Source organism: Thamnophis elegans, chromosome 3, assembly GCF_009769535.1.
Source record: "Thamnophis elegans isolate rThaEle1 chromosome 3, rThaEle1.pri, whole genome shotgun sequence".
Lineage (NCBI taxonomy): Eukaryota > Metazoa > Chordata > Lepidosauria > Squamata > Colubridae > Thamnophis > Thamnophis elegans.
Window position 1 is genome coordinate 17828412 of NC_045543.1, and position 25555 is coordinate 17853966.

Sequence of the window (25555 nt, forward strand, 5' to 3'; positions counted from 1 at the left end):
TGGAAAGAGGCAGGAGGCAGAAGAACCAGCAGCTGGGGCGCACAGGCCGCTAGGAGAAATTTAAAAGTGGCGCCCTTTGTTTCCTGGTGCGGGCGCCATCTTGAAGCCGGGAGGAGCCACGTGTTCAAAGGTGGTGGCACCCAGCGGCAACGAGGAGACCAGCAGGACTCAGGTACCTGCAGTGACAGCCAGCAACTCCAGCAGAGGGGCAGAGGATCACCCCAGGTTAGTGGCCACCCAAGAGGTTGCCCAGAAGGGGGGGGGAGCAAAGGCTAGAGACAAGAAGAAGCACCTTTCTGGAGCTAGAGGCAGAGGGTTGTCACAAGCCTTCCAAACCTCTAAGTATGAAAGGCGAAGGCAGAGGAAGCTGGAGCAGCTCTACAAGAAGGCAAGTGGTCCATCCCAGGCCCGGGACAGAAGGGGAAGGCCCCTGGAGTCCCTGCAACAGGCAGGGCCACAGGGGAGGAGCCCACATTGCAAGCAAGGATCCCTACTGACACATCAGGTCTTTGGGGTCCTGCTCAAGGGTGGCAATCCCCCCTCACATACGGCTTCATTGGGTTCAGCCCTGCCCACAGAGCTACCACCTTTGGGTTTTCCCCCTACACAGGTGAGTATGGGCACCAGCCAGCAACCCCCACATGGGTTCCCAACTTTCAGGACCTAATGATGCGGGTCTTCCAGCGGCATTTCAGCAGCCACAAGTGCAACCTCATTGCTGATTCCCAGGATCATTCAAAAAATTCTTTGGGAGGGGGCGTAGGTGGTGCTGATTGCCTCCCACTGGCCCAGGAGGCCATGGCTTGCTGATCTCCAATCGCTCTCGGTGGGCAGAGTTTGGAGGATTCCCCAGGAAAGGATCTTCCTCAGCCAGGGGTCACAGGAGCACCCAGAACCCCAATGGCTCCAGTTGACCTCTTGGCGGTTGAGCAGAGCATCCTGAGGGAGGAAAGATTCTCCCTCAGGGTAATAGAGACCATCCAGGCTGCCCGAAGACCCTCCACAGAACGCATTTACAGTGCGAACTGGTGGGCCTTTTCCACATGTTGCAGCTCCTGGGGACAGGATCCAGTGAGGGCCACCGTTCCCTTAGTACTGGAATTTCTCCAGGCGGGCCTGGACAGAGGATTAGCTCCTAACCCAATTAGGAGGCAAGTCTCGGCCATCTCATCTGTGCTTCTGTACAACAGAGCCCAGGCACTCACTCACCACCCTTTGGTCAGGCAGTTTCTGAAAGGGTTGTCCAACCTCAAACCTCCCACGGTACATAGGTACCCCTCCTGGGACTTGCACAAGGTGTTGGATGCTCTAATGGGAGGCCCATTTGAGCCATTGCGAACAGTGTCACTAAAGTTTTTAACCCTTAAGGTGGTTTCTGGTGGCCATCACATCCGCCAGACTGATATCAGAACTGCAGGCCCTGTCCGCCAGGGAGGACCCCTGCATTTTTCAACAGGACAGAGTGGTGTTCCGGTTGAACTCCTCCTTCATACCTAAGGTGTGTTCATGCTTCCACAGGTCACAGGAGTTGATTTTGCCCAATTTTTGTCCAGACCCTTCTCGTCCACTAGAGAGGAAGTGGCACACCTTAAATGTAAGGAGGGCTCTGAGGATTTACCTCAGAAGAACCCGGCCGAATAGGAAGTCTCAGGCCCTGTTTGTCTCATTCCAACCGGGATCTCTGGGCAAAAAGGTGACCTCCACCACCACAGGCAGGTGGTTGAGGACCTGCATCGCTACAGCCTACCAGTCTCAAGGCATACAGTCACCGAGCCCTATCACAGCACACTCCACACGAAGTGTGGCCACCACTGTGGCCTGGGCAGCACAGGTGTCATTGACCGAGATATGTAGGGCAGCCACGTGGTCTTCCCCCTCACCCTTCGTGAGGAACTACAAGTTGGATGCCTTTGCCTCGGCGGAGGCTTCGTTTGGTCGCAGGGTATTACAGGTGGTTCATAGGGCAGGGGACACACCCCACCAGGCTTAGTTTGGCCATGTTCCCTCAATATGTTACCCTCCCTAGGGACGTGTAAGCTTTGGTATGTCCCATCCTGGATACTCCTCCCCTCACTATGGAGAAAGGGTGTTGGTACTTACCTGACATGCCTCTTCTCACAGTGGGAGAGGAGTATCTAGATCCTCCTTGACATAGTAATGTAACATGTGTTATGATGGTTGTTGCACTAATATGTTAAAAGTATACCTCAATAAAAAGTTTGAAACCATAACAAAGGTCTGGAGTGGATGGCACAACAGGTCGGATAGTTCTTTGCCGATAACTGGGAGGTGCCTGGTGGACCAGGGGCGTGTCCCAAGAACTTATCTGACTCAGTCCAATCAACGAGAGGATAAGGTCAACCCATCCTGGAACTCCTCCCCTACTATGAAAAGAGGCGTATCAGGTAATTACCAACGCCCTTTCTCTCCATCTCATTTACCAACTATTGAACATACTAGGGCCACCAGTTACAAATAGGATTCTGATTTTAAGATGAAAATGTTGATTTGTCAATCTAACATCATTTCCCCCTCTTCTTTTTAAGATATAAAGTCAGCAAGTGCCAAAAGGAATTACTTTAATTCATTTCAGCCACATTGGGCTTAAGGCACTGGCTCTCAAGACTACTTAATAGATGCAGATCTCTACATTTTGAACTAGAGACAAAATGAGTTAAAAGCTATTCCATCTGCCTTAAGGGAATAAAAAATCATTCTGAACTCCCCCGTTTCACATAGGCCTTGGGTTTTATTTGGAAACCCAGAACAGCTTTGTTGGGTACAGCATTATCCTCACTCTAGACATGCATGAAAGCAATACAGTAGACAAAGACTCCCTTAAGCTGAGCTCAGCTTCCAGTGTGTCTATGTGGGGAAGTCCATGTAATTTTCTTGGCAATTATATGGTAGAATTTGCTATATAGGGACATGGTGGCTCAGTGGCTAAGACGCTGAGCTTGTTGATCAGAAAGGTCAGCAGTTCGGCGGTTCAAATCTCTAGTGCTGTTGAGTGAACTCCCATTACTTGTCCCAGCTTCTGCCAACCTAGCAGTTCTAAAGCACATAAAAATGCAAGTAGAAAAATAGGGACCACTTTGGTGGGAAGGTAACAGCGCTCTGTGCGCATTTGGCATTTAGTCATGCCATCTACATGACCACGGAGATGTCTTCAGACAGCGCTGGCTCTTCGGCTTTGAAACAGAGATGAGCACCACCCCTAGGGTCAGGAACGACTAACATATATGTGTTACCTTTACTATTTGCTATATGAGATGTGCAAACTATACTGGAGAACTGCAGAAAATGCTATTTTCCTGCCATAATGTGCCAATCTGTTCCAGGAGCGCCCCGGCAATTTTTGTGAAGCAAATACACTTTTATGTTCAGTTTACTTCTGAAAAATGGCTACGTCACCTCCCAGAATTAGTCATTTTCCTTTGGAGGAAGAATACAATATTTCATTCTAGCCTCTAGTTTTCAGAGTTGCAGGTGGTCTCACGTCATGTTTTGTACACATACAAATGAGAAGGAAGAAAAGACAGGATGTTACAAATCTTTTTCTTCATTCACTGGCTTTAACAGGTAGTTTATGATCACTGCTAGCATGAAAGGTGTCTTATGAAAGAACTGATGGATCTCGTTAAAAAAAAATTGGCTTGCATAAGGAAAAGAAAAATCTAGAAAAGACAAGCTCTTAAAACATTAGAGGATGATTACAAGAGACTTGAAAAAGAGCTACAGAAATCTCCACAAAAAAGGACATTAAAATAAAAATGGAATAAAAATAAATAAAAATTGCAGCCTATACCACTGTTTATAATACACCAGGGCAAGAACAGCCGTAAGTACAGCTTGTTTCAACTTATAGTGAAAAAATAGAAATTACTCACAAAGTGACAATACCATTTCTTAAACACCTAGCATAGGATAGATCAGTGGTTCTCAACTTTTTCTTCACCACAGGTCCCCTTTAAATTCCTTTTGTGGTCACGGACCATGGCCATGGACACCCCCCCCAAGACTTAAGATCTAAATCATAACATTTCTTTAAGCCTCCACGACCACCTGTGATGACATCATAGCCCCCCCTCCCAGGGTCCGCGGACCACAGGTTGAGTACCACGGGGTAGACAAAAGGAAGTACAGTATTAATGCTCATAGCCCATGGTTTACTTTTGGAATCCAGTTTACATGTGTAAGTTACCACTAAAAAAACAAGGCGACTGCCTATTTTAAGTGAATTTAAACTATGATTATTAGTTCTTTAAGATATAATTATCCAGAGATCATTGAAATTTTTTTCAGAAGTAGTAGTTCATCAGAAAAACAGCAATATGATGAATGTATTTTAAAAGAATATCAACATTTCCTAAATTTGTTTAAAATATAGTTTGGAAATATTAACCCATATTTTAAGATTTATATTAAAAATGCCATTTTCCAATGTAATATGATTTTTCCTCCAAACTAAAAATATGAACCATGGGGAGCATAACGTTTAGATACTAATTTCCCAAGTGCTAAACATTAATCCCTGAAAATCTGACTATAGAAACTCAGCTCTTCCATATTTCTCATGCATTACATAGGAGTAAAAGTCAAAGATCCATATTACAAAACTCCTAGGAATCTTACTATAATAATAGACTAGACAAAGAACGTTTAACAAAGCAGGAAGATTTTTAAGAAAACAGGAGTGCTGGCCCAAAACTAAGAGAAAGCAAATGCTTTAAATGTAATCAATTCAAATTATATTTTGTCCTGGCACTGATGATATTCATTAATGACAAGAGAATAAGCCCTACTAGCTTTGATCAAAGAATGAAAAAATAAACATGTTAAACAAGATCCAGATTTTCTGAGACACTGATGCTGGAATATTTCAACCTAATAAGAACAATTAAAAAAGTAATAAGCCAAGGCTGTGTATATCCTTTATAAAGAAATAAAGTAAAAGATTGAGATGAACAATTGGAAACATATCTTTAAAGTAATTCCAGATAGGGGGAATCCCAAAATAATCCAAACTAATGTCTTAAATCATTTAGACCATTTTTTTCCAGCAAGCCCTTCTCCATAACCCCCCACTCCCCAAACTTCTAGATAGATTCCATTGATCTAGTGCCATTTAGACATGGTTACCCTCAGGTATAGACAATCATAGGTACATGACAATCAATTCTCTACAGATGGTTAATTTTACACAGAAGTACTTCTAGAATTCCCACAGGGCAGGGTATGTTTTGGTATGTTTCTAAAACATGAACATTAATTTCACATTTTAAATTGGCAAATGGTAGGTAGATCACCAAGTCAAACTATGTCATTAGACATCCTCAGTTTAATTCAACAAAGAATGACTAGATGCTAAACATTTATTAACAATAATTGTTTTTATTTAACGTTGAGTTTAAAAATAGGTTGCCAAGTTTTAATGATTACAAAAATCTCTTAAAGACTAAAGACCATACCTAGCATTTTAAATGTCCAAAGTGATATTTCAAGCATTTAGACTTTTATAACTTCTTTATTTTTCCTTTTAAAATATTTATCTTAAACTACAGGTAATCCTTGAATTACAGAGTTCATTTAGTGACTGTTCAAAGTTACAACGGCACTGAAAAATGTGACCCTTTTCCACAGTTATGACATTTGCAACATCTCCAAGATCATGTTATCAAAATTCAAATGCTTGGCCTTCTGACGAAGAAAGTCAATGGGGAAGATAGATTCACTTAATAACTGGGTTACTAACTTACCAACTGCAGTGATTCACTTAACTGTGGCAAGAAAGTAAGTGGGGCAAAACTCTCTTAAATGTCTCACTTAACAACAGAAATTTTGGGCTCAATTTTCATCGTAAGTCAAGTACTACCTACATTCTTTTGAAACTGAAGATAAAACTCTTGTTTAGGGATGGAACTCTACCTTAATAAATGAAACTTGCCCTTCCAATTGTCATCAATCCACACAAGCAATAAGCAGCAGCCATTTTAAAATATAAAGTTTGGAAAAAGATCAAGTGAAGCGAGTTGAGAGTTAATGGGTACAACATTCATAAAAGAGAAAAACAATTTTTCGGCAGCTTCCCCATGAAACCATAGCTGCTCAGAAGAAATGTAGACATTTCCAGAGAAGATGCTATAAGTGTTAAAATTCTTCTAATAGTTGACTCATACTGATTATATTCTTATATAGTCAGCATATGAATATGAATTTTTATAAAGTTTGCCTTAGACTGGACACACAAGAAATGCAAAATTTCCAGAAGCACTTCTTTGTATTTACACTTTGAGAAGCCCTTTTAAGTGTGGTTTTCCAGCAATTCCATCCATCAAACAACTCTTTGTTATTTGGAAATAATCAGATGATTTTCTTTAGCCAACTGGAACCAAGACAACTTTGTTGTTTATTATGTTTTTAAACATGCTTGTGGGATCAGCTGATTTTGATTCAACATATTCCAAGAAATCATTTTAGCTGGAATTTGAGGACATTTAAAATATTTTTTTCAATACTTCTCAAATAGCCCTTTCTAAGGCACAATTCTCCAACTCCCAGATTACAAGCCAAAAGTGAAAGCAACAGCAAAAAAGAAAGATCTCAGAAACAGTTATAGTTAATACTGGCTATGATTTGATTCACTAAGAACGTTAAACATTTGATCTTTGTATATTATCAAATGCCAGAGGAAGGGAATTCATTTTCTGAATTATGTAATGATATAAGGTAAAAGTAAAGGTTCCTCTTGCACATATGTGGTAGTTGTAGGGAGTGGTGCTCATCTCTGTTTCAAAGCCGAAGAGTCAGTGCTGTCCAAAGATGTCTCCATGGTCATGTGGCCAGTATGACTAAATGCCGAAGGCGCATGGAATGCTGTTACCTTCCCACCAAAGGTGGTCCCTATTTTTCTACTTGCATTTTTACATGCTTTCAAACTGCTAGGTTGGCAGAAGCTGGGGCAAGTAACAGGAGCTCACTCAGCAGCACTAACCACCAAACTGCTGACCTTTCTGATCGACAAGCTCAGTGTCTTAGCCACCGCATCCCTATGTAATTTTATAGAGTATTAAATTTAGAGCGCCTTTAAATAAATGTAGGCATTGTTATTTACTTTAAATTGTGTGTTTGCTGTGTTTTTATATACATACATATATATGCATATACATATATATATATATATATATATATATATGCATATATATATATATATATATATATATATGCATATATATATATATATGCATATATATATATACATATATGTGTTTTTTTTATTTTATTTGTGCTGATAAATAAATAAAGGGAGACTTTATTTAATAATAAAAAAACACAAATATAACAAAGGCAACAGTAAAAATATTGGGTTTCTGTCGTGATGGACTCTTGTGACGAGCCGATAGACAGATGATGGAAGCAGTTAGCTTCCTCCCATAATTGGGGCTTACCAGGGGTTGTAAAAAAATCTAATAGATACATATATATATATATATATATATATATATATATATATATATATATATATATATACACACACACTTATACATACATATATATATACACACATACATATATACATACATATATAACATACATACATACACATGTATCTTTTGTATATATAATATATATACAAAACATCAGCGATCCTCATAGGAACTTCATGCAAGCACCTCCATTTCCAAAGACTTATAAACCGGGCCATCTTTATATAGTGCGGCCCGTTACAATCTCTGAAGCTGGAGCTGCCTTCTCGCGATCCCGATGACAGACCCGCTCTAAACCGAGCCGGCCAAAGCGGTGCGAACTCCACCGACGGCTTGGATGCGAAGGAGACCTCCCTCACAGCAGGTATTTCCACTATCACCACCACCCGGAATCCGCGGCCCGAAACCCGCCAGGCCCCGTTGGCCTGGCACTTCGGCTGAGGCCTTTAAGAGGCGAGACGGAGCTTGAGGAGTGTGACTCAGCATGTGGCAGCTGCCGCGGCCTAGTCATCTCTCGCCGCCAATTCCAGGAAAGGCCTCCAGGGAGGAAAGGGTGGACCCGCGGAGCCCTCTAAGGAAGTGCTTTATTCTTCCAGCAAGTTCCGAACTCCCCCCCCGCCCCGAAAAACCCCCCGGAGGAGGGAGGGGGAAGGGAGGCAGACCTATGCATGCTGGGAAACGGAGTTTTCTTAGGCCGCTCCATCCAAGAACAGATGTTTTTTTTGGGGGGGGGGTCTTTCATGTCGGCCTTTGTAGTTTTTTTCGCGCCGGTGGCCGCAAAGCATGTCGGGTGCGGTGGTTCTTCGTTCCCCTGCGGCGGCGGCGGGTTGTCGCATCCCCGCAGCCGACCAGGGCCGCGGTGCTTGCCGCTGCTGTTGCAACCGCGTCGGTCGGCTACCTCACTTCCTCTTCCGGGCGCGCGGCCGAGGAACAGGAGGAGGAGGAGGAGGCGGCGGCGTTGGTGGTGGCGACGACGACGACGACGGCGGGTCAGTCGGTCGATCTGTCGGAGCCGGCGACGGCTCTCCTCCTTTTCCGCCTCCTCTCCGAGCCGAGGGGGTCGATTGCGGGGCTTCCTCTCCTCCTTGCCGAGGAGGAGCCGTTTTCGCCACAACCGCCGCCGCTGCCGCGCGCGATGGAGCCGGAGTCGGTGATCGAGGATAAGACCATCGAGTTGATGGTGAGTGAGCGGGGCTCGCAGGAGAGCCGGTGCGGATCCTCTCTCTCTCTCTCTTTCCCACACACCTATTCTTCCCTCAGGGCGGCCTTCGCTCAGGGGGCTGTGGGAGGGAGGGAGACGCCACAACGGCGGCGGCGGCGGCAGGAGGGGGGAAGGGGAGAGAAAGGAAGGGGAGGCGCCGGCGCGGTGGGAGATGGTCTTTGTAGGCCTCGATTTCGACTGAGGGGCCTTTCCCATCTCCCTCTTTGCATGGCTGGGAGGGGGCGGGTCTCGCCCTGAGGCGCACTTCTCCCTCTCTCCCCCTCCCCCCCCACCCGGTTGAAGGACAAGAGCCTTCTTCCCTCATACAGTATAAAGGAGCCGCGCTGGAACCGGCTCCCCTTTTCTCTCTGTCTGCCTCTCTCTTTCTCCCGCTCGTTTCCTGTTCCTCGGGCCCCACAGACGGAGAGAGGAAGGTCCGGCCTCGCTGGCTTCCTTCATCTCCGGTTAGCCTGCTCGCATCCTAAACGACCGAGACAAAGCGGTGCAGGTGCCTGACCCCTGTAGGTGCCGAGGGCTGGGCGTCGCTCTCCCTCCCCCCATCATTCTCTCTCTCCTTCCCTCCCTCCATCTTCCCGCTCTGCGGACTGAAGGTGACATTCCCCGTAGAGATGCCTTGAGCGGGAGGAGCTACCACGTGATGAGGCGCCCACTTCCTCAAAAAGAGTTTGGTGGGGGCGGGGTGGGGGGGAGGGGCTGAAATCCTTCTTTGCAAGCCCTGGGAGCCCTATCAGGGTCACCGAGCATTGACTGCATTTGGAGCTATTCGGATTCTGTGTCTGTGTGTGTGTCCCCTCTATCGCCCCCCCCCTTTCTGTCCGTTACTAGATTTGGGTAAAAGCAGAGAATTTGGGGCCTTGGTCTTGCTGAGCGCCCTGCAGGCTTGCCCCCAAAAGAAAAAAAAATAATGTTCTGCTTCAGGATGGAATTTGCTTTATTGTGTTCATTGATTTCCAGTGATTTCTTTCACCAAACGTGTCTCCCCCTCTTTTAGAAGTTCCCCTTTCGGATATCGGTGATAGGTACCTGAAACCCTCCTGCCTTTCGATTGAACTGTTTAAAATTTGGAGCTTCGATTGGGAGCTAAAATTTGCTTTGCCCCAGATTTAGTAGTGGTTTTTTTAAAAAAAATCATTTTAACTTCTTTGGGGGAATGCTTTAGAATAGATTAACCTGCAAATCGTCTGAAATTTGGACCTCTTCATAAGGAGGATTGCATCTATTGTGGATGCATGTGTGAATATCATGATCCGAAAAAGGAATGCCTGTTCTATGAAAGAAGCGTATCTAGCCTTCCAGAGTTCAAAATATCCCTGATTAATTCTATTTGCATATCCAAACATCATAATGATAGTTTCCAGTTATTTTTTTATTAAAGTGTTGAATAGATCAAATGAAATGCCTGTGATACTGTTCCTTCAGACAGACTTTAAATGGCACTTTTAGAACAGAACAATTTAAATGTTAAAAAAAATATATTCTTTATCACACAGCATTTCCTCCCTGACATTTTCTTTGCAATCATCCTGGCTTTTGGTTTTTTTTAAATGGTATTTCCCCCTAAACCATGAATTATAGTAATGGAAGCCAAAAATGCAGTGATTCATAGGTGGCAGTATTGTATGATGGCATTTTCAGTTTCTTTCAGTAGAGGATTGCACTAGAGCAATCAGTGGGGTAAAGACTGAATATTACACATTTCATAGTTTTCCAGTTTTAATATGGCTAGATCCTATTTATAAAAACAATTATATCATAACTTTATTTTCCTTTCTGTTGGAAGTTTGCGAATGTCAGATCAAAAACAATCTTGTGAGTTAAAGGGCACATAAAATTAATTAATTACAATATACTTGTTTTAATCTGCATATAATGAATTTGTTCAGCACAGCTGTTTGCTAACATTGGTATAATGTTAGTGAAATGCAGTATGGCTGAATATATTGTTGGGGAGGCCATAGTAGATAAAATGGCCACAGATTAAATGGAAATGGGTGATATCACTATAGCAAATATTGAAGGTGTTTTTCTACTGTTAAAAATTTCAATGTATTGATTTTCAGGAAATTAAATGTATGTTTTTAATATAGTTTTTATGTAAAAAATGTCCTTGAATGGTTGTTTGGAGCCAATGTGTATTGATAGATAATGACGTTACTTATGAATTATTTGAACTATCAAAGAAACTGCCACCTTATCAAACATGAACTTTCCAAAAATGCTTTTCATTGTACTTCAACTTATTCTCTTGTGTTATTTTTGTGTTTCTTATTGTTGGTCAGTATGAGTTTCATGAATCAAATAACATATTCATGTAGCACTTACAAGTCTGTAGTAAAGTATATGCTTTTAGTATTCATAAATATATTGGACTTTTTCACACTATTATATAGCTTGCTTTATTTTCATTGAGCATACCCTAGTGTATTCATAAACTGCATTTAATCAAACTGCCTTATCAGTAATGATAAGCTGGTCAGAGGGCAATTCAACCTGAAAATAAGGAGGATTTTTTTGACAATAAGAACAATTAATCAATGGAACAGTTTGCTTCCTGGAGTTGTGGTGCTCTATTGCTGGAGGTTTTCAAGAAAAGATTCGATCATCATTTGTCTGGGAGGGTATTAGGATTCCTGCCTTGAGCAGGGGGTTGGACTAGAAGACCTCCAAGGTCCCTTTCGGCCCTGTGATTCTCTGACTATAGGTTAATCCAGCTAATGCCTGTTACTAATAGAAGTCCTGAGAAAGTTGCTAGAAAGCAGCTATGAAGAAAGTTGCTGGATCTTCCAAAAGACTGTGATCGGATCATTGGGAGGGACACACCAGGCGCTGTACTACTGCACCAGTCATTGATATAAACAGATTTCTTCCCTTCTCCTTTTCAGTCATGTATATTGCAGAGACTAGTTTTATTCAATTTCCCCTTCCCCTTGGGAGCTAAGTTATAATACACAATTCTGAAAGATGAGAAATAGCTCTCATAAAATGCAACACTCCTTTCTGCTCTGTGGATTTCAGTTGCAAAACAATTGGGTTTCACAGCTTGGATAAAGGCCTATGCTCGTATTCATAGGATACTAAAAGTGTTATGAATGTTATTCCCATCTGGGGGGATTTCTTAGTGAATTCTTACATCTTCATTTTGATGAGATTTATTTCAATAATTTTGGTGAAAATTTTAAGAGCCCAGTGTTCATAGTGGAAAAAGTACTTACAGATAGTGCTATGATACCTAGTTTGTATTTCTTTTTGACTGCCAAGTCAAAATAGTTTAAATGGACTGTGCTACTAGATTTACAGTCTTGACTTGATCCCAAGTCCTTGGTAGATTTGTTGTTTAGCGCGGGACATTAGTTTATATCGGTTGAAGGCTCTGTGTATATGAAAAATAGCTTGTGAAAGAATTTATGTTAGTATGATGTCGGCATAAATCTATATAAGTATGAAACACTATGTTTTATAATTGAATATTCTGTTACCCTTTAAAGCCACCAGGGTTTACTTCGTGTAAAGTTGTAGTCAGAAAAGAAGAATGGATCTAGCAGATGTTAGGTAACATAATTCACCATTGCTGATTGTCCCTTAAAATGGAGATAACGATTGCCCTTGTTTCACTGTATTTGCATCCTACAATATAGCTGGTTGTGGAAAAAGCTGGTCTACTTTCATAGACCAAAATCAGACCAGATTATTGCTTTACACACAAACACACACACACACACACTTGAATTGTGGTTGTTTTGCTGTTTTGGTTAAACCTGCTTTACAAGAAGAATAAAGGAAAAACCTTAAAAAGGTTTTTCTAGTATAGAAAACATGAACTTTTGCTGAAAAGGCTGGGAGACACAAGAAAATGTTTAAATACAGCTGCCATTTTTACCCATATATTTGTTGACTGAGAAAGATGGCCAAGCTGTTGGCCAAACTAAATACAGAAAATGTGAAGATACAGTGCATTCATCCATGAATATTTAATTGCCTCTTTAAAACAATTACAGGAATTTACCCAATGGAGAGTGGGATCACATTAATTTTGTGTGATTAGTTAGATAGCTCCTTAATAAAAAAAAATGGCCCAGATATTTTTTATCACATCCCATTCTAGTATTGACTAGCCCCCCTCCTCCCCTCCCCCTGAATTTTACAAACTGTCTTGCATAGTTTTTGTCTGATAAAATCTCATTAACTTTTTGAGTTCAGTTTGAAATGGTGACGCCAACAGGAATGAAGTCAATCTTATCAAATATCTTTTAAGGCAAATGAGTCACACCCTGTTCCTATCTGGGATTCCTTCTTACCACACATAGAAGCTTGTTCAAAAGGCCCCTGGCAACTCATGAGATAGCAAATGAGTTCATATCATTTTGGGATCCTTTCAGAAGCTACATACAATATTTAAAATTATAACTGTATACACACATTTTTATTCATATGTACTCATTTTGTATAGGTAAATTACATATATTAATTATGAAACAATGGCTCTTGTGTGGCACAGAAATTGGGGATATTTGTAATTTTTCATGTTACATGATCCTAAAAGTGAACAGGTTTACCTGTGTGTCCCTTAGCAAATTGTAAATATGATACTGTTCTCCGGTATTAATCATAGGAGAGTCCAGGAATGGGATTATCATGTCCTAATCTGCCTTGAGACTGTGTCATAACTTTAGCCACGCCTCTCTGATTTTTCCTCCTTGGCTCCAGTTTCGACTCAGACTGGCCCAAGAGAGGACTTATTTCCCTTGGCTCTACTGATTCAAAAGTCCTAACCTTCTTCCCTTCCATTTTTTCCTTCCTGGACTTTCCTAACCTTGATTCTTTATAAGGAAAATTGGCAATCTGAGGAGTGTGGCAGTTACTGTGACCATCAGCAGTTAAGAGTGCCGACGGTGCCCCTACAGCCGGCCTGTCATGTCACATGCAGCTCAGAAGAGCTGGGCTTCTTCAGCTTTGCTCCGAAGACTCTTTAACAGCCTGCAGTCTTCGAAAACTGCAGTCCTGGGTGCACCAGAGCGCGGCTGCTTTTTCTCAGCGCCAACGGCGCTGCTCCATTGGGCCAATTGACCAATGTGGTGATTGGAGGAGCAGGGCTTCTCTTAGCAGCGTCCCGAGGATCGTCAACAGCCCGCAGCCTTCGGAAAGGCCAAAACAGTGTCCTACAGTACACCAGAGCATGACCGCTTCTTCCCACTGTGGAAGGGTGATTTTTTTCGGCATACAAAAGAGTCGTGCGTGTACGGCAGTCATTTTAAAGTCATGACTAAGGTGGATCCGGCTAAAATCACTCCTGCACATTAAGGACTGACTACAGGAGGACAGGACAACACGAGCCTTGCCTTCAAGAAGCCTCTTGTTTCAGTTCAGTGCTCAGGAGATGAACAGAGATCAGAGACTTGCCAGGCGCGAGACTGTGAGTAGAAGGGGACCAAAATGGTGGACACCTCACCAACAGGGGAGGCAACCCTTCATCTTCAGCTACAACTAGGGCACCCAGAGACAGGAGTCCTAGCAGGCCACCTCGATCAAGGCAGCAGGGCAAGGCACCTTCCAGCCGTATCTCCAGGGCTGCGGAAAAGAATGAGAGGAGGAGGCAGAAGGTACTTGAGAAACAAGTTGCCAGAGCCCGGCCTAGTGCTCTTCAAACTACCACCAGTAATGTAACTGCTTATCCATGGGATTCTCTATACCAAGATCAAGTATCCCCTGACAGGGACAGCTCTCTTTCGCCTCCTTTATCTTCTGGGGACCCAGGTGACTTTTGGGGGACCCTTTTGAGTGTACAACCCCCATGACAGGAACTCATGAGCAATCTCTTGCGCCCACAGTGATTTACCTTGGGCCTGAGCCTTGCCCCATGTCAGAGGTTCCTAAGCAACTGCGACTAATTATTTCCTAAACCATCTGACATGGCATTGCATTGGGTCTCCAGCAACATAATCCACCAATGCCACCAGCCATGCCTTCGCAAGCGAATCCTAGACATTCCCTGGCACAACCTAGCACATCACAGATCCAGACTTAGGTTACCATCCATTGCTAGCGAGGGATCCATTTGGGGTGATGAAGAGCACAGAGAAACTGATCTATCAGATGACAAGGGTCTGATCCCATATCCTTACACCTTTATGGGGTTCTTTCCCTTTAATCCGGAGGGGAACAATAGAAAATTTTACAATTTAGAGCCTGAATTTTGCCAGGACCTCGACCCACAGTAGGAGGCCGAATTGACCCTTAGAAAAACATTCCAGTCAGCGGCCTGGGCGGTTAAGTCAGCAGCTTTGGCCTCCCTTTTTAACTGCACGACACTCTGGATTAAACAATTGCAGAAAAGGATACCCATTCAGGATGTCAGGCTGCAGCAAGATCTCAATAACCTCCTAGCAGCTACACAATTTTTCCCAGACTCCACCTTAAATGCGGTCAAATTTGCATCTAGGGCCCTAGCCTTGTCTGTTACTTCCAGACATTTATTGTGGCTTTGTAACTGGCAGGCGGATGCTAAGTCAAAATGATGATTAGCAGCTTCCCTTTACTCTGCCAGGTCTTTGTTTGGTGAATCGTTGAATCCTATCCTGATAGAGGATAAGGATAAACATAAGGTGCTACCCATATTATCCAGACGATCTGACTGTCTGCCCACACCTTATTTCCGGAGTCAGGTTTTTCGCCCCACAGGTCAAGACTACCAACATTAGAGATATTTTCCTGCATATTTTCCTCTAATATACCTGACAGAGGCTTACCTGCAAATCTTGATTCTTCCGGAACATCAGAGATACCTCCGGTTCTCCTACAGGGGAACTCACTACCAATACAGGGCCCTGCTGTTTGGCTTGGCTTCGGCTCCCAGGACCTTTGCCAAGCTATTCTGATAAGGCAGCATGAAAAGTCCAAGACTTTTAACTCTACAGAAGCATGGCTTCTCAGTTAACTTCGAGAAGAGCCATCTCATCCCCTCGACTAGAATCCTTCACTTAGGATCCCTGATAGACACAAAAGTAGAAAAATTATATCTCCCTCCTGATCACATAGACAGTCTCAGGTGCTTGCTTCACAGATTCACAAGGAACGTATGGTCCCAATCATTCTTCTCTCCAAACTACTGGGAAATATGATTTCATGCATAGGCATTGTGCCATGGGCATGGCTTCATGCCAGACAATTGCGGTGGTTCCTCCTCCCCTTCCAACGGAGGGCCACCAGTGCCTCCAACTTTGAGATAAGGGTCCTGGCTCAGGTGCTGCTCTCTTTCCGGTGGTGGTCATCCCCCTTGCTAACCAAGGTTGCACATTCAAAGAACCACACAGACTCACCCTCACCACGGATGCCAGCCTGTTCAGCTGGGGGGCCCTTCTGGGATCACAACTAGCTCAGGGACAGTGGGCAGGAAAAGACCTAGCCCACAACATCATCTGTCTGGACCTGAGAGCAATCCACCTGGCCCTTCACCACTTCCAATCGAAGGCTGACATGTGCTCGTATTGACGGACAATGTTGCAGCAAAAGCGCATGTCACTCGGCAAGGGGGGACCCACTCAAAGACCCTATGGCTCGAAGCACATCAGCTGGGAATCTGGGCGGAGAGACATATCCTCTCGATCAGTTTGGAACACATCTCGGGACAGGCAAACCCATCAGGCAGATTGACTCAGCAAGGCCACAGTAGACCATGGCGAGTAGCCTCCTGAGCTGTTCAGACAGATTGGCTCAGTCATCCGGAGGTGGACTTGTTTGCAACTCCACAGAATGCTCAGCTGCCAAGGTTCCTGTCCTGCTTCCCAATTCAGGGGGCGGAGGAAACCAACGCCTTTCGTTGCCAGTGGCCCAAGGGTCTCCTTTATGCTTTTCCTCCCCTTCCTCTGATCCCAGGGTTCCTCAGAAAGATAGGGCTGGAGGGGGCGGAGGTCGGTATTTCGCAGGAGAGTCCAAACCCTGTCCTAGGTCCTTGGTTAAGCCGCTGGGAATGAGATGAGGGTGTGGGGAGGGGGAGTCCTTTCCCTTTATCTCTCTCCTCATCAGATCTCATCAGCTTCATCCAATTCACATCTACATGGCTGCGTCCTCATCGAAACTGGAGCCAAGGAGGAAGAGTCACAGAGGTGTAGCTAAAGTTATGACTCAGTCTCTGGGCAGGTTAGGACATGATTATCCCATTCCTGGACCCTCCTGCGAAATACTGAGAAATGATGTTCAGGTAGGACCAATGTTCCTTTTATTACATTAATATAGCCCTTGGGATTTTGGTAGTGATATGGAGTGTAGGAGAAGGAAAGCCAAGCATCATCTTAGCCTACAGATTTAAATAAGTTTACTTTGATGAATATTTCTGTGAAATCAGTGAGATTTACTTACAAGTGGAATACTTTTTCAGAATTACTTGCTCAAATACTGTCTAATATAAGATAGAAAATATAATTCTGCAGTATTGTTTCTGAAATTTTCATTTGACTTTACATATAGATGCATATTAATTTATCATTGGGGATATATTATTCAATTTGACAATTTAGATGGATATCCTAGCTAAAATAAAAATTGTAATTCATGAATACATATGTATATATGTATGTTTATGAAATCTATGCAGAATTTTAAGTATGGTATATTGGTGGTAGATTTACAGCTTTTTATTTTTCCCTTTAAAAGTCCAGCGGTAGGAAATGCCTTTGCTATTATCAAATCTTAAAATATTTTCAAATATTTCCATAAAAGTATTTGGAATGTTGAATATAAATTGACTGTTTTTGAATATTATTTGTTGAATTTTTCTTTCATATTAAATATTTTATATGTTCAAATATTTATAGCCTACACTAAGCTGACATGGCATATTTTATTTTATTTTTTACCTAATATATATCAGGTATACTAGGTGTGTCAACTTAGGGTAACAATTTCTAAATATTTTTTCCAGCATTACTGATCATATTCTAGGTCTGTAAAATATTTTGCCCCTTCAAACTTGAATTGTTCACTGTTAAATATGATTAACATATAGTCTACAAATTATAGCAAGGCTTGGTAAACTTCTATATGCTTCACCATTAAAGAAAAACAATATTTCACCTTTCATTTCTTAACCTGTGATTCATTCCATTGAATTTCTCATTAAATAATTCTGAAATTCTTCAGATATTTCTAGGGGTGGGCTTAATTTTTTTTAGCAATGGATTTTTTGCCTAGTTGCTGGGTGGGAATTGCCTAGTCGACCTCCTGTACCATGGTGTGGGGGGGTCATTTTCGCCCTCCCCAGGCTCTGGAGGCTTTACTCAAGCCTCTGGGAGGGTGAAAACGGCCTCCCCGGGTTCTGGAGGCCGGAAACGGGGGCCCTTCCGGAACTTCCAGGAGGCCCATTTTTTGCCTCCCCAGGCTCCGAAGGCCCTGCAGAGGCCGGAAACAGGACCGTTTCTGGAACTTCCTGGAGGCCTGTTTTTTGCCCTCCCTGAGCCTCTGCATGGGCCCTGTGCTTACCTGGCATCCCAAACCGGCTGCGTGGTTCACCAAACTGGGCAAATCCTTAGCTAGAGGATTGCCCGAACCCACAGCAGCCCACCCCTGGATATTTTTGAAACACTTTCAGATATTTAAGGTACTTCTACTTTTACCACAAGAACATATTGTAAATTCAGGTTGGAAATGCCAATTTCTACTTATCAGGTTCAAATGCAAACCTGTTAATTTTGATGCAAGCTATTAAATTTGTATTATTTTCCTAGAGTTTTTTACTATTAAAGTAATAGTAAATGTCCAACGTTGTAATTGCATCTTATCAGTGGAAAGGACAATCCTACACTTTTGCATGTTTCCCAGATCTGCTTTATTTGTTTTATTTATTTATAATGTATACCACATTCATCCAGTGAAATATACCTAGCAATAAATAACAATTAGCAATAGCAATAGCAGTTCGACTTATATACCGCTTCATAGGGCTTTCAGCCCTCTCTAAGCGGTTTACAGAGTCAGCATATCACCCCCAACAACAATCCGGGTCCTCATTTTACCCACCTCGGAAGGATGGAAGGCTGAGTCAACCCTGAGCCGGTGAGATTTGAACAGCCGAACTGCAGAACTGCAGTCAGCTGAAGTAGCCTGCAGTGCTGCATTTAACCACTGGGCCACTGCGCATTATATAAGAATAATGAAAACAGTTGTTGATTTGTTGGGATGTTCCAGGAAATATTTGCAGGACATGCAGTGGGAGTGAAGAGAGAGAGAAAAATCAATTAATAAGTGAATATTTACACATGTAAAAAGAATTAGAGCTCTAATTTTTATATGTGGCTTTGTAAACCTGCTTAGTGTTATTTTGTTCTTTTTTAATACAGATAAGCTTTGTCAGATTCAGTGGTCTTCTGAATGTGTATATTTAACTTAATATCAAAGCATGCTGCAGATATCCAATGCTATGCAAGTGAAAATTTTTTTTACCTCTTCCTTCTCCCCCCCCCCATAATATTTCTTCAATGAATAAAAACATTGCTGTTCAGCAAATTTAGCTCTTAATTAAATGCAGCCTTATTATGAAACTGGTAGTCTGAAATAAAGGGAGAGAAATATATTGCTGTTTCTTTCTGAATTTTTTCCAACGATCATTTAACACTGCACAGTTAAAATAGCACTCTCATTAGCTTTATAGGTAATCCTTGACTTACATAAGTTCATTTAGTGACTGTTCCAAGTTACGGCACTGGAAAAAGTGACTTATGACCATTTTCACACTTATGACCATTGCAACATCCCCATGATCACATGATTTACATTCAGATGCTTTGCACCTGGTTCATATTTATGATGTGATAATTTTTGCATCCTGACAAGTGAAGTCAATGTAGAAGCTAGATTCACTTAACAGCCTTGTTACTAACTTAACAATTGCAGGGATTCACTTAACAAACGTGGCACGAAAAGTCGTAAAATTGGGCAAAACTTTCTTAACAGATTTCTCACTAAATTCTGGACTCAATTGTGATCATACGTTAAAGACTACCTGTGCTTGGATTGTATGCATCCAGGAAAGTTATTGAATAGAGCCCTCTATAACACTCTGCAAAAAGCTATTTTAATGCGACTACAAGAGTAATTATTAAATGAGTAGGAAATTGTTGTTTTAATAGTATTTATTTTTATCTAAGTGTAAGTAAAGTCAAATGAAGTTTTGTGCTGGGTTCTGTTTCTTCGTTTTTCCTCTGTCTTGCTTCTTAAAAGGTCTCCAGTTCCTTCAGTTTCTTTGAATCTGTTTATCAAATTTAGAGGCCACCTTTACTTCTAATGAATCTGGGTAGCTTATAATTTAAAAGTTTAAAAAAGATCATAAAGCCCCCCCAAAATCTTTTTTTTTTAAACTTTGGCCTACTTTTTATTCATGGAAAGCCCAGTAAGGCAGGAAAGAAAAAAAGTTATACAGTAGCACATTGTCTAATTTTGAGAATTCCAGGTAATACATGCATGGTGAAATCTTGATTTAATGGATCATTTAGTAGGGATTGGAGCTGTTTATTAATCCCAAAGGTCAATGAACGTACATCATTTGCAGCAATTTACATCACTTGTATTTACATACGATGTAATTTAACATTGCTTTTTATGAATCATCTGGATTACTTTGGGTACTAAGGACTTATACATTATTTCAGGCAGATGTCTGGTTGAAGATTTTGTTTGCTGAATAAAGACCTGTTAAATTGATGTTTTACTATACTGTTGCTATGAGAACCAGCAAGCTTTAGTAGTTATGTGGCTGGAGTAAGAGCAGAGAGGTTCTAGCTTCGTCCCTTAGGCATGGAGCTTGATAATGTTGGGCTAATCGCTTCCTCTCAGCCCAAATCAATGTCAGGCTCTGGAGCAAGACTGCTGAAAAACAAATGATAGGCTTCCCTATAAGAAGAAAGCGAGTATAGTTTAGAACAGGCGCTGTGGCTGAGCTGGACACTAGTAGTATTTATGTAGCCTTGTATCCTAGTTTTATGTTGTGTGTTAATACTACTTTAAAATAACATGAAGATACTGGCTGGTTGTGAATTACTAAAAGTTCTCCACAAATGCTAACAGACCCGTTTCATGAGAAGAAAGCATCTGGCAGTCTGGTTTCTCTGCTACATATAAATCCTACTGGAGAAAGATTTTCAAAAATGTCCATATATTTCTATAATTTAAATGATAGTAAAATCCATCTATGAAAAGTATGTTTTTTGTGTGCATTCTTTTTCCTACTCTGTCTCTCAGAGCCAAATGCTGAGATTATGAGAAATTTTGCTGTGACATTCATTTATCTTAATTGCTTTAGTCACAACAGAAAGCAAGGACTGTGCCTGTGCTAACTTTAGAATTTAGCAAATTATTGATTATGTATAGCAGGTGTGAGCAATTTATGCCCCCTCTAACATTCTGAAATCAGAATTAGATTAATTTTAGATAGTGTTTTTTTATTGTATTAAGTACAGAAAGGTGATTTGGCATTTCACCTTTTAAAATACCAAAATGGTTGAAAACCATAATTGTACTGCTTCCAATGATATCTCTGCATCTGTATATGGCCATTTGTAACTTTCCAGATCATCAGGAGACTAGCTAGGAGGTCCAGTCCCATCTTAACTATGGTGTACAGAGTATCTCTACTAAATTGGAGTAATTAACAATGTTAATTACTGTAAATTATGTAGACCTTTACTAGTAGCTTCCAGTTCTCTCTACTGTCCAATCTTGATTTAAATAAGACTTTTTAATGGCTTTCTTTTATAACACATGGGGGTTAACTGTCTTTGTAAATTTCAGAAGGATATGAATTAGTTCCATGAGTCCAAGAAGCAGCATCTTTCCTCCTTGGCTTTTTCATTTATAGCAGATCTCTTTTGAAACTCAGAGTTTCTTCCCTCAGAAAATCTTTATGATCACATTCAAGTTAACTCTTTGAATCCTGGACATGTTCTACAAATTTGCTATAATGGTTCCACTATTGTACTGCCAACTGATGGTTTTGAAGAGCTACGTGTATATTTTTAGTCTCAAATGTAGTACTGGATTTGTTTATTGTACCAGCCCAAATATTAGGACTCTGTCAGTTGTTTATTTCAGTTCATGTGGATGGGGAAAAAAACAAAATTGTTTGTGTGATGGATTGGTTGATTCAGTTATGGGGCAATGCAATTTCTTGTCTTTAATTTAGTTTCTTGTCTTAGATCCACCAATCCGTTGTTTCAGCTGATCTAATGACTGCTGGAATCCTGCTAGCTGTACAGGTTTCCTTGTCTTTCTAACAGCATTAGGTGTGCATATTGGGATTTCGTTCAAGAAAAGAAGTAGATACACCAAGCTGAAGATGATTGGCTGCTCTTTTTTGACAGACAAGTGTGAAAAGGAAAACCCATTCGATTTCCCATTCATTCTGGATTGGTGGATCTGAAGCACAGAAACAGAGTTTCAGGTAAGAAATTCCCTGTACTAAATAGTGTTACAAATGTCTTTTTTGGTTAATCAAATATGTTCTTCTGCATCAAGTTCTCAGAACATGAAAACTTATATGACGACAGGTGTTCCCAGTATGTACTTTTCCACATGGGTGGAGTTTATCAGTTAGCATATGTCTTGACGAATGAAAATTCATTTGTGGGCTCTGAATAAAGTATATCACTTTTTTTATCAAAAGAAAATTTGCCAGAAAGCTCTACATTTTGGCTTTGTAGTATAAAATTGAGCTGAATTTATAGTAAAAGAATAAGAATATTTACAAACGTAATGTGCATAATAAGTGCTCTTTGTATATCTTTATTTTCTTATATACATGTGAATGAATTCCAAGTCAGGATTTCATGGTTCTATAGGAACTGAAGGAAATTTGGGGGGGGGGGGGGGAACGACAACGACTTTGTTTTAAATAAATATTTGCAGTTCACCATTTTGTGAATATTAACAAGTCTGATTTAATACAAGTATAAAAAAAACTCCTCAAAATTCATAGCACACAGCATTTTTACATTATCCTGCTCCCTTGAAAGATTTTCCTCTATAATTAAATTTTATTTACTACCAGTTTTGTATTCACTGGTAGTTTCAACATTGCACATAGTCCATGGTCTGGATAGTTGTTTAAGGGCTGACACTTTTCTTGTTTCATGACATTTTGGCATTTTTCCAAAACACTATTTCATTTAGAAATATTATAATCTTATAGAGATTGATGATTTCATTAAATTTCAGTTATCAAAAACACATCTTTAAGGTACATGGGGAGTTCATCTCTGGTAGGTAGAAGAGGGTCAAATACATTCCGTGTCCACAGAGTTAGTGTTCTTATGTGATATTCATGTAGTAGACGGTATAAACGAAAGATTGGGAGCTCTAATATATAAGAAAAATGGCACTTTTCATTATTTAAAAATGACAGTTCTTTTGCTTAAATGGGCTAACTCAGTTACAACGTTTAGAAGATTTACTCATAATCTCATTTTACTGCTTACAGGAGAAACTGCTACCTGTATTGAAAGTATTTTACAAGGATCATCTGGATTACTTACGTACGTGGTCTTGATGTTAGTATAGCACAGTGATGGCAAATCTTTTAGACACCAAGTGCCCAAACTCTGTGTACATGCGTGCATGCCTGCATGCATGCCCAAATTGAAAGGTGCACGAATGTGCATGCCCATACATGCACACACGTGTGAACATGCATGGGAGCATGCATGGACATGGGCGCGGTCATGCAGGCATGCACAGCAGAGATCCAAAGACCAGCTGGTCAATGGGAGGCGGGGCATCCCAACACCTGCAGCGCAGCAAGAGGTAAGATCTTTTTCTTTTGTGAGCTTGCAAGGAAACAGAAGCTCACGAAAGAAACGCCACGAAGATCTGACCTGGGGCAATGGCCCTGCCTGCCAGCAGAGAGGGCTCTGTGTGCCATCTCTGGCATGCCTGCAATAGGTTCGCCATCATGGGTATAGTATATGGCTTTTTTGTTGATCGTTAGTTGAGATATAAGGAACACTGTTAAATCTAAAATACAGGCATTTCTTTTTGAAGAAAGGAAAATTGAACAAGGCAGTGTATACACATTAAATTTTAAAATATTTTTTTTCTCATACTGGTTTATTGAATAAGAATACCTCATAACTGGATATATTAAAAAGAAACAAAATTGCTGTGTCATCCTTTTAGTAGAACAGTATTTCTCTCAGGTATAACAGTTGACAGCCAGGTTTTGAAGTCATAAAGATGTGCTTTGGTCAATCTCTGCTATACCCCTGCTTGTATAGATGTGCCTTCTTTATGTCATTGGACTACTAAGAGAAGTATTCCAGCAATTGACTTTTATCCTATATGAATAATTGGTGTTGACAGAAGGACTCCTTCCATTCTAATCATTGAATAATGCCAGTTACTCTTCCCCTGAATGTATTCACATACCTTTTTTAAAATTAAATTTCTAAGATTATTATTGCCTTCCTGGCCTATTGGAAATCAAATCATGGAGGCCAACTTTCCTGAAATGCTAATTTATTCAGTTTATATCTAGATAACACACAACAAATTAACTCTACAAATTTTACTGTTGCTTAGTATTGACATATCTGACCATCAGAGTCAAATGTATTTATTAATGTGTGTGTGTGTGTGTGTATCAGCGGTGAGTTCCGGACCCCGTCGCAACCGGTATGCTGCACATGGGGCCAGGTGTTCTGGTCGGGCATGCATGCTATGCGTGCATACGCACACCATCGCCCTGTGACACCCAGATGCTCAGCGGAGGTCGCGCAGGCGCCACGTGCGTGCGTGCGCAATTGGCTGGTCGCATTATAAACAGCTATGGAATGCGGGTGGGCCAAATGAGCCAAGGTGCCAGTACAGTGGCCGCTACTCCCGGCTACTCCCGGTACAGCTGTACCGGGTTGTACCACCCCGAACTCACCACTGGTGTGTATGTACATACATAGGGTTAGAGTTTCCTATAACTTTGTGTCAGTCCAGTTTATTTATTTTGTTCAGGAAACTATTTTGTTCAGGAAACATTTACACTGAAAAGGTTTAGCTATGAGAAGAGAACTGAGTAGGTGAACAACAATAAATAGCATTTCAAAGATACTGATAGAGGAGACTTGATGAAACAAATGGATCGGCTGTAATTGTGCCGTTGGATTCCTGAGGAGTTGATAAAAACCTGGTTTAGACAAATGAATGATACTCATACCCTTTCCTTTAGAAATAGCTAAGTGGTTGATTAAGAACTGCAAATAAAGGGGCTGGAAACCCACTGGCTAGGTTCACGTATATGCAGCTGTGGTTTGTTTAAAATACAATTTGTTGAACAAATAACATGGGTCCTCAGAAGCTTAAGTAATTAGTTGCATAACTCTGGCTGTGAGTTGGCTAAATACAAATTATGGATACTGACAAATGCTGGTTTCATAAATTACATTAAAATTTAAACCAAATATAGCTTAATTTGACCCATGAACCCTGCAAGAAATTTCTTTGTTAGTGAGACCTGGTGTTTTTATACTAAAGGGAACCATGTTAACTTAGTTATTCAATGGGAAGTGAGAAGAAATGAGTAGAAATTATGAAAAACGATGGGCTTTTAAACAAATTGCAGTTGCTAATTGGTGTATTTATAATCTTATCTCACATTACATAGACACATGTATGCCTAGTTTAATGAAAAGAAGGACTAGGGGAGACATGATAGCAGTGTTCCAATATCTCAGGGGTTGCCACAAAGAAGCGGGAGTCAAACTATTCTCCAACGCACCTGAGGGCAGAACAAGAAGCAGTGGGTGGAAACTAATCAAGGAGAGAAGCAACTTAGAACTGATGAGACATTTCCTGACAGTTAGAACAATTAATCAGTGGA

General features: G+C 41.4%; 1 protein-coding gene across 4 annotated transcripts in view; it reads left to right on the forward strand.

Annotated features, from left to right (window-relative positions):
- The first annotated feature begins 7580 nt into the window (after positions 1-7580).
- The window catches only part of FBXW11 (F-box and WD repeat domain containing 11), a 79706-nt gene continuing 61731 nt past the window's right edge, over positions 7581-25555 (forward strand). Inside the window, exons 1-2 of one of the 4 annotated variants that reach the window (XM_032213100.1) lie at positions 7582-8667; positions 22053-22132. Coding sequence is in view for 2 of the 4 variants with exons in the window: in XM_032213098.1 (XP_032068989.1) it covers positions 7972-8667 (696 nt within the window). In the remaining 2 variants the exon portion in view is untranslated. Of the gene's footprint in view, positions 8668-22052; positions 22133-25555 lie in introns of all 4 variants that reach the window. The other 3 variants (XM_032213101.1, XM_032213098.1, XM_032213099.1) reach the window with 3 other exon arrangements.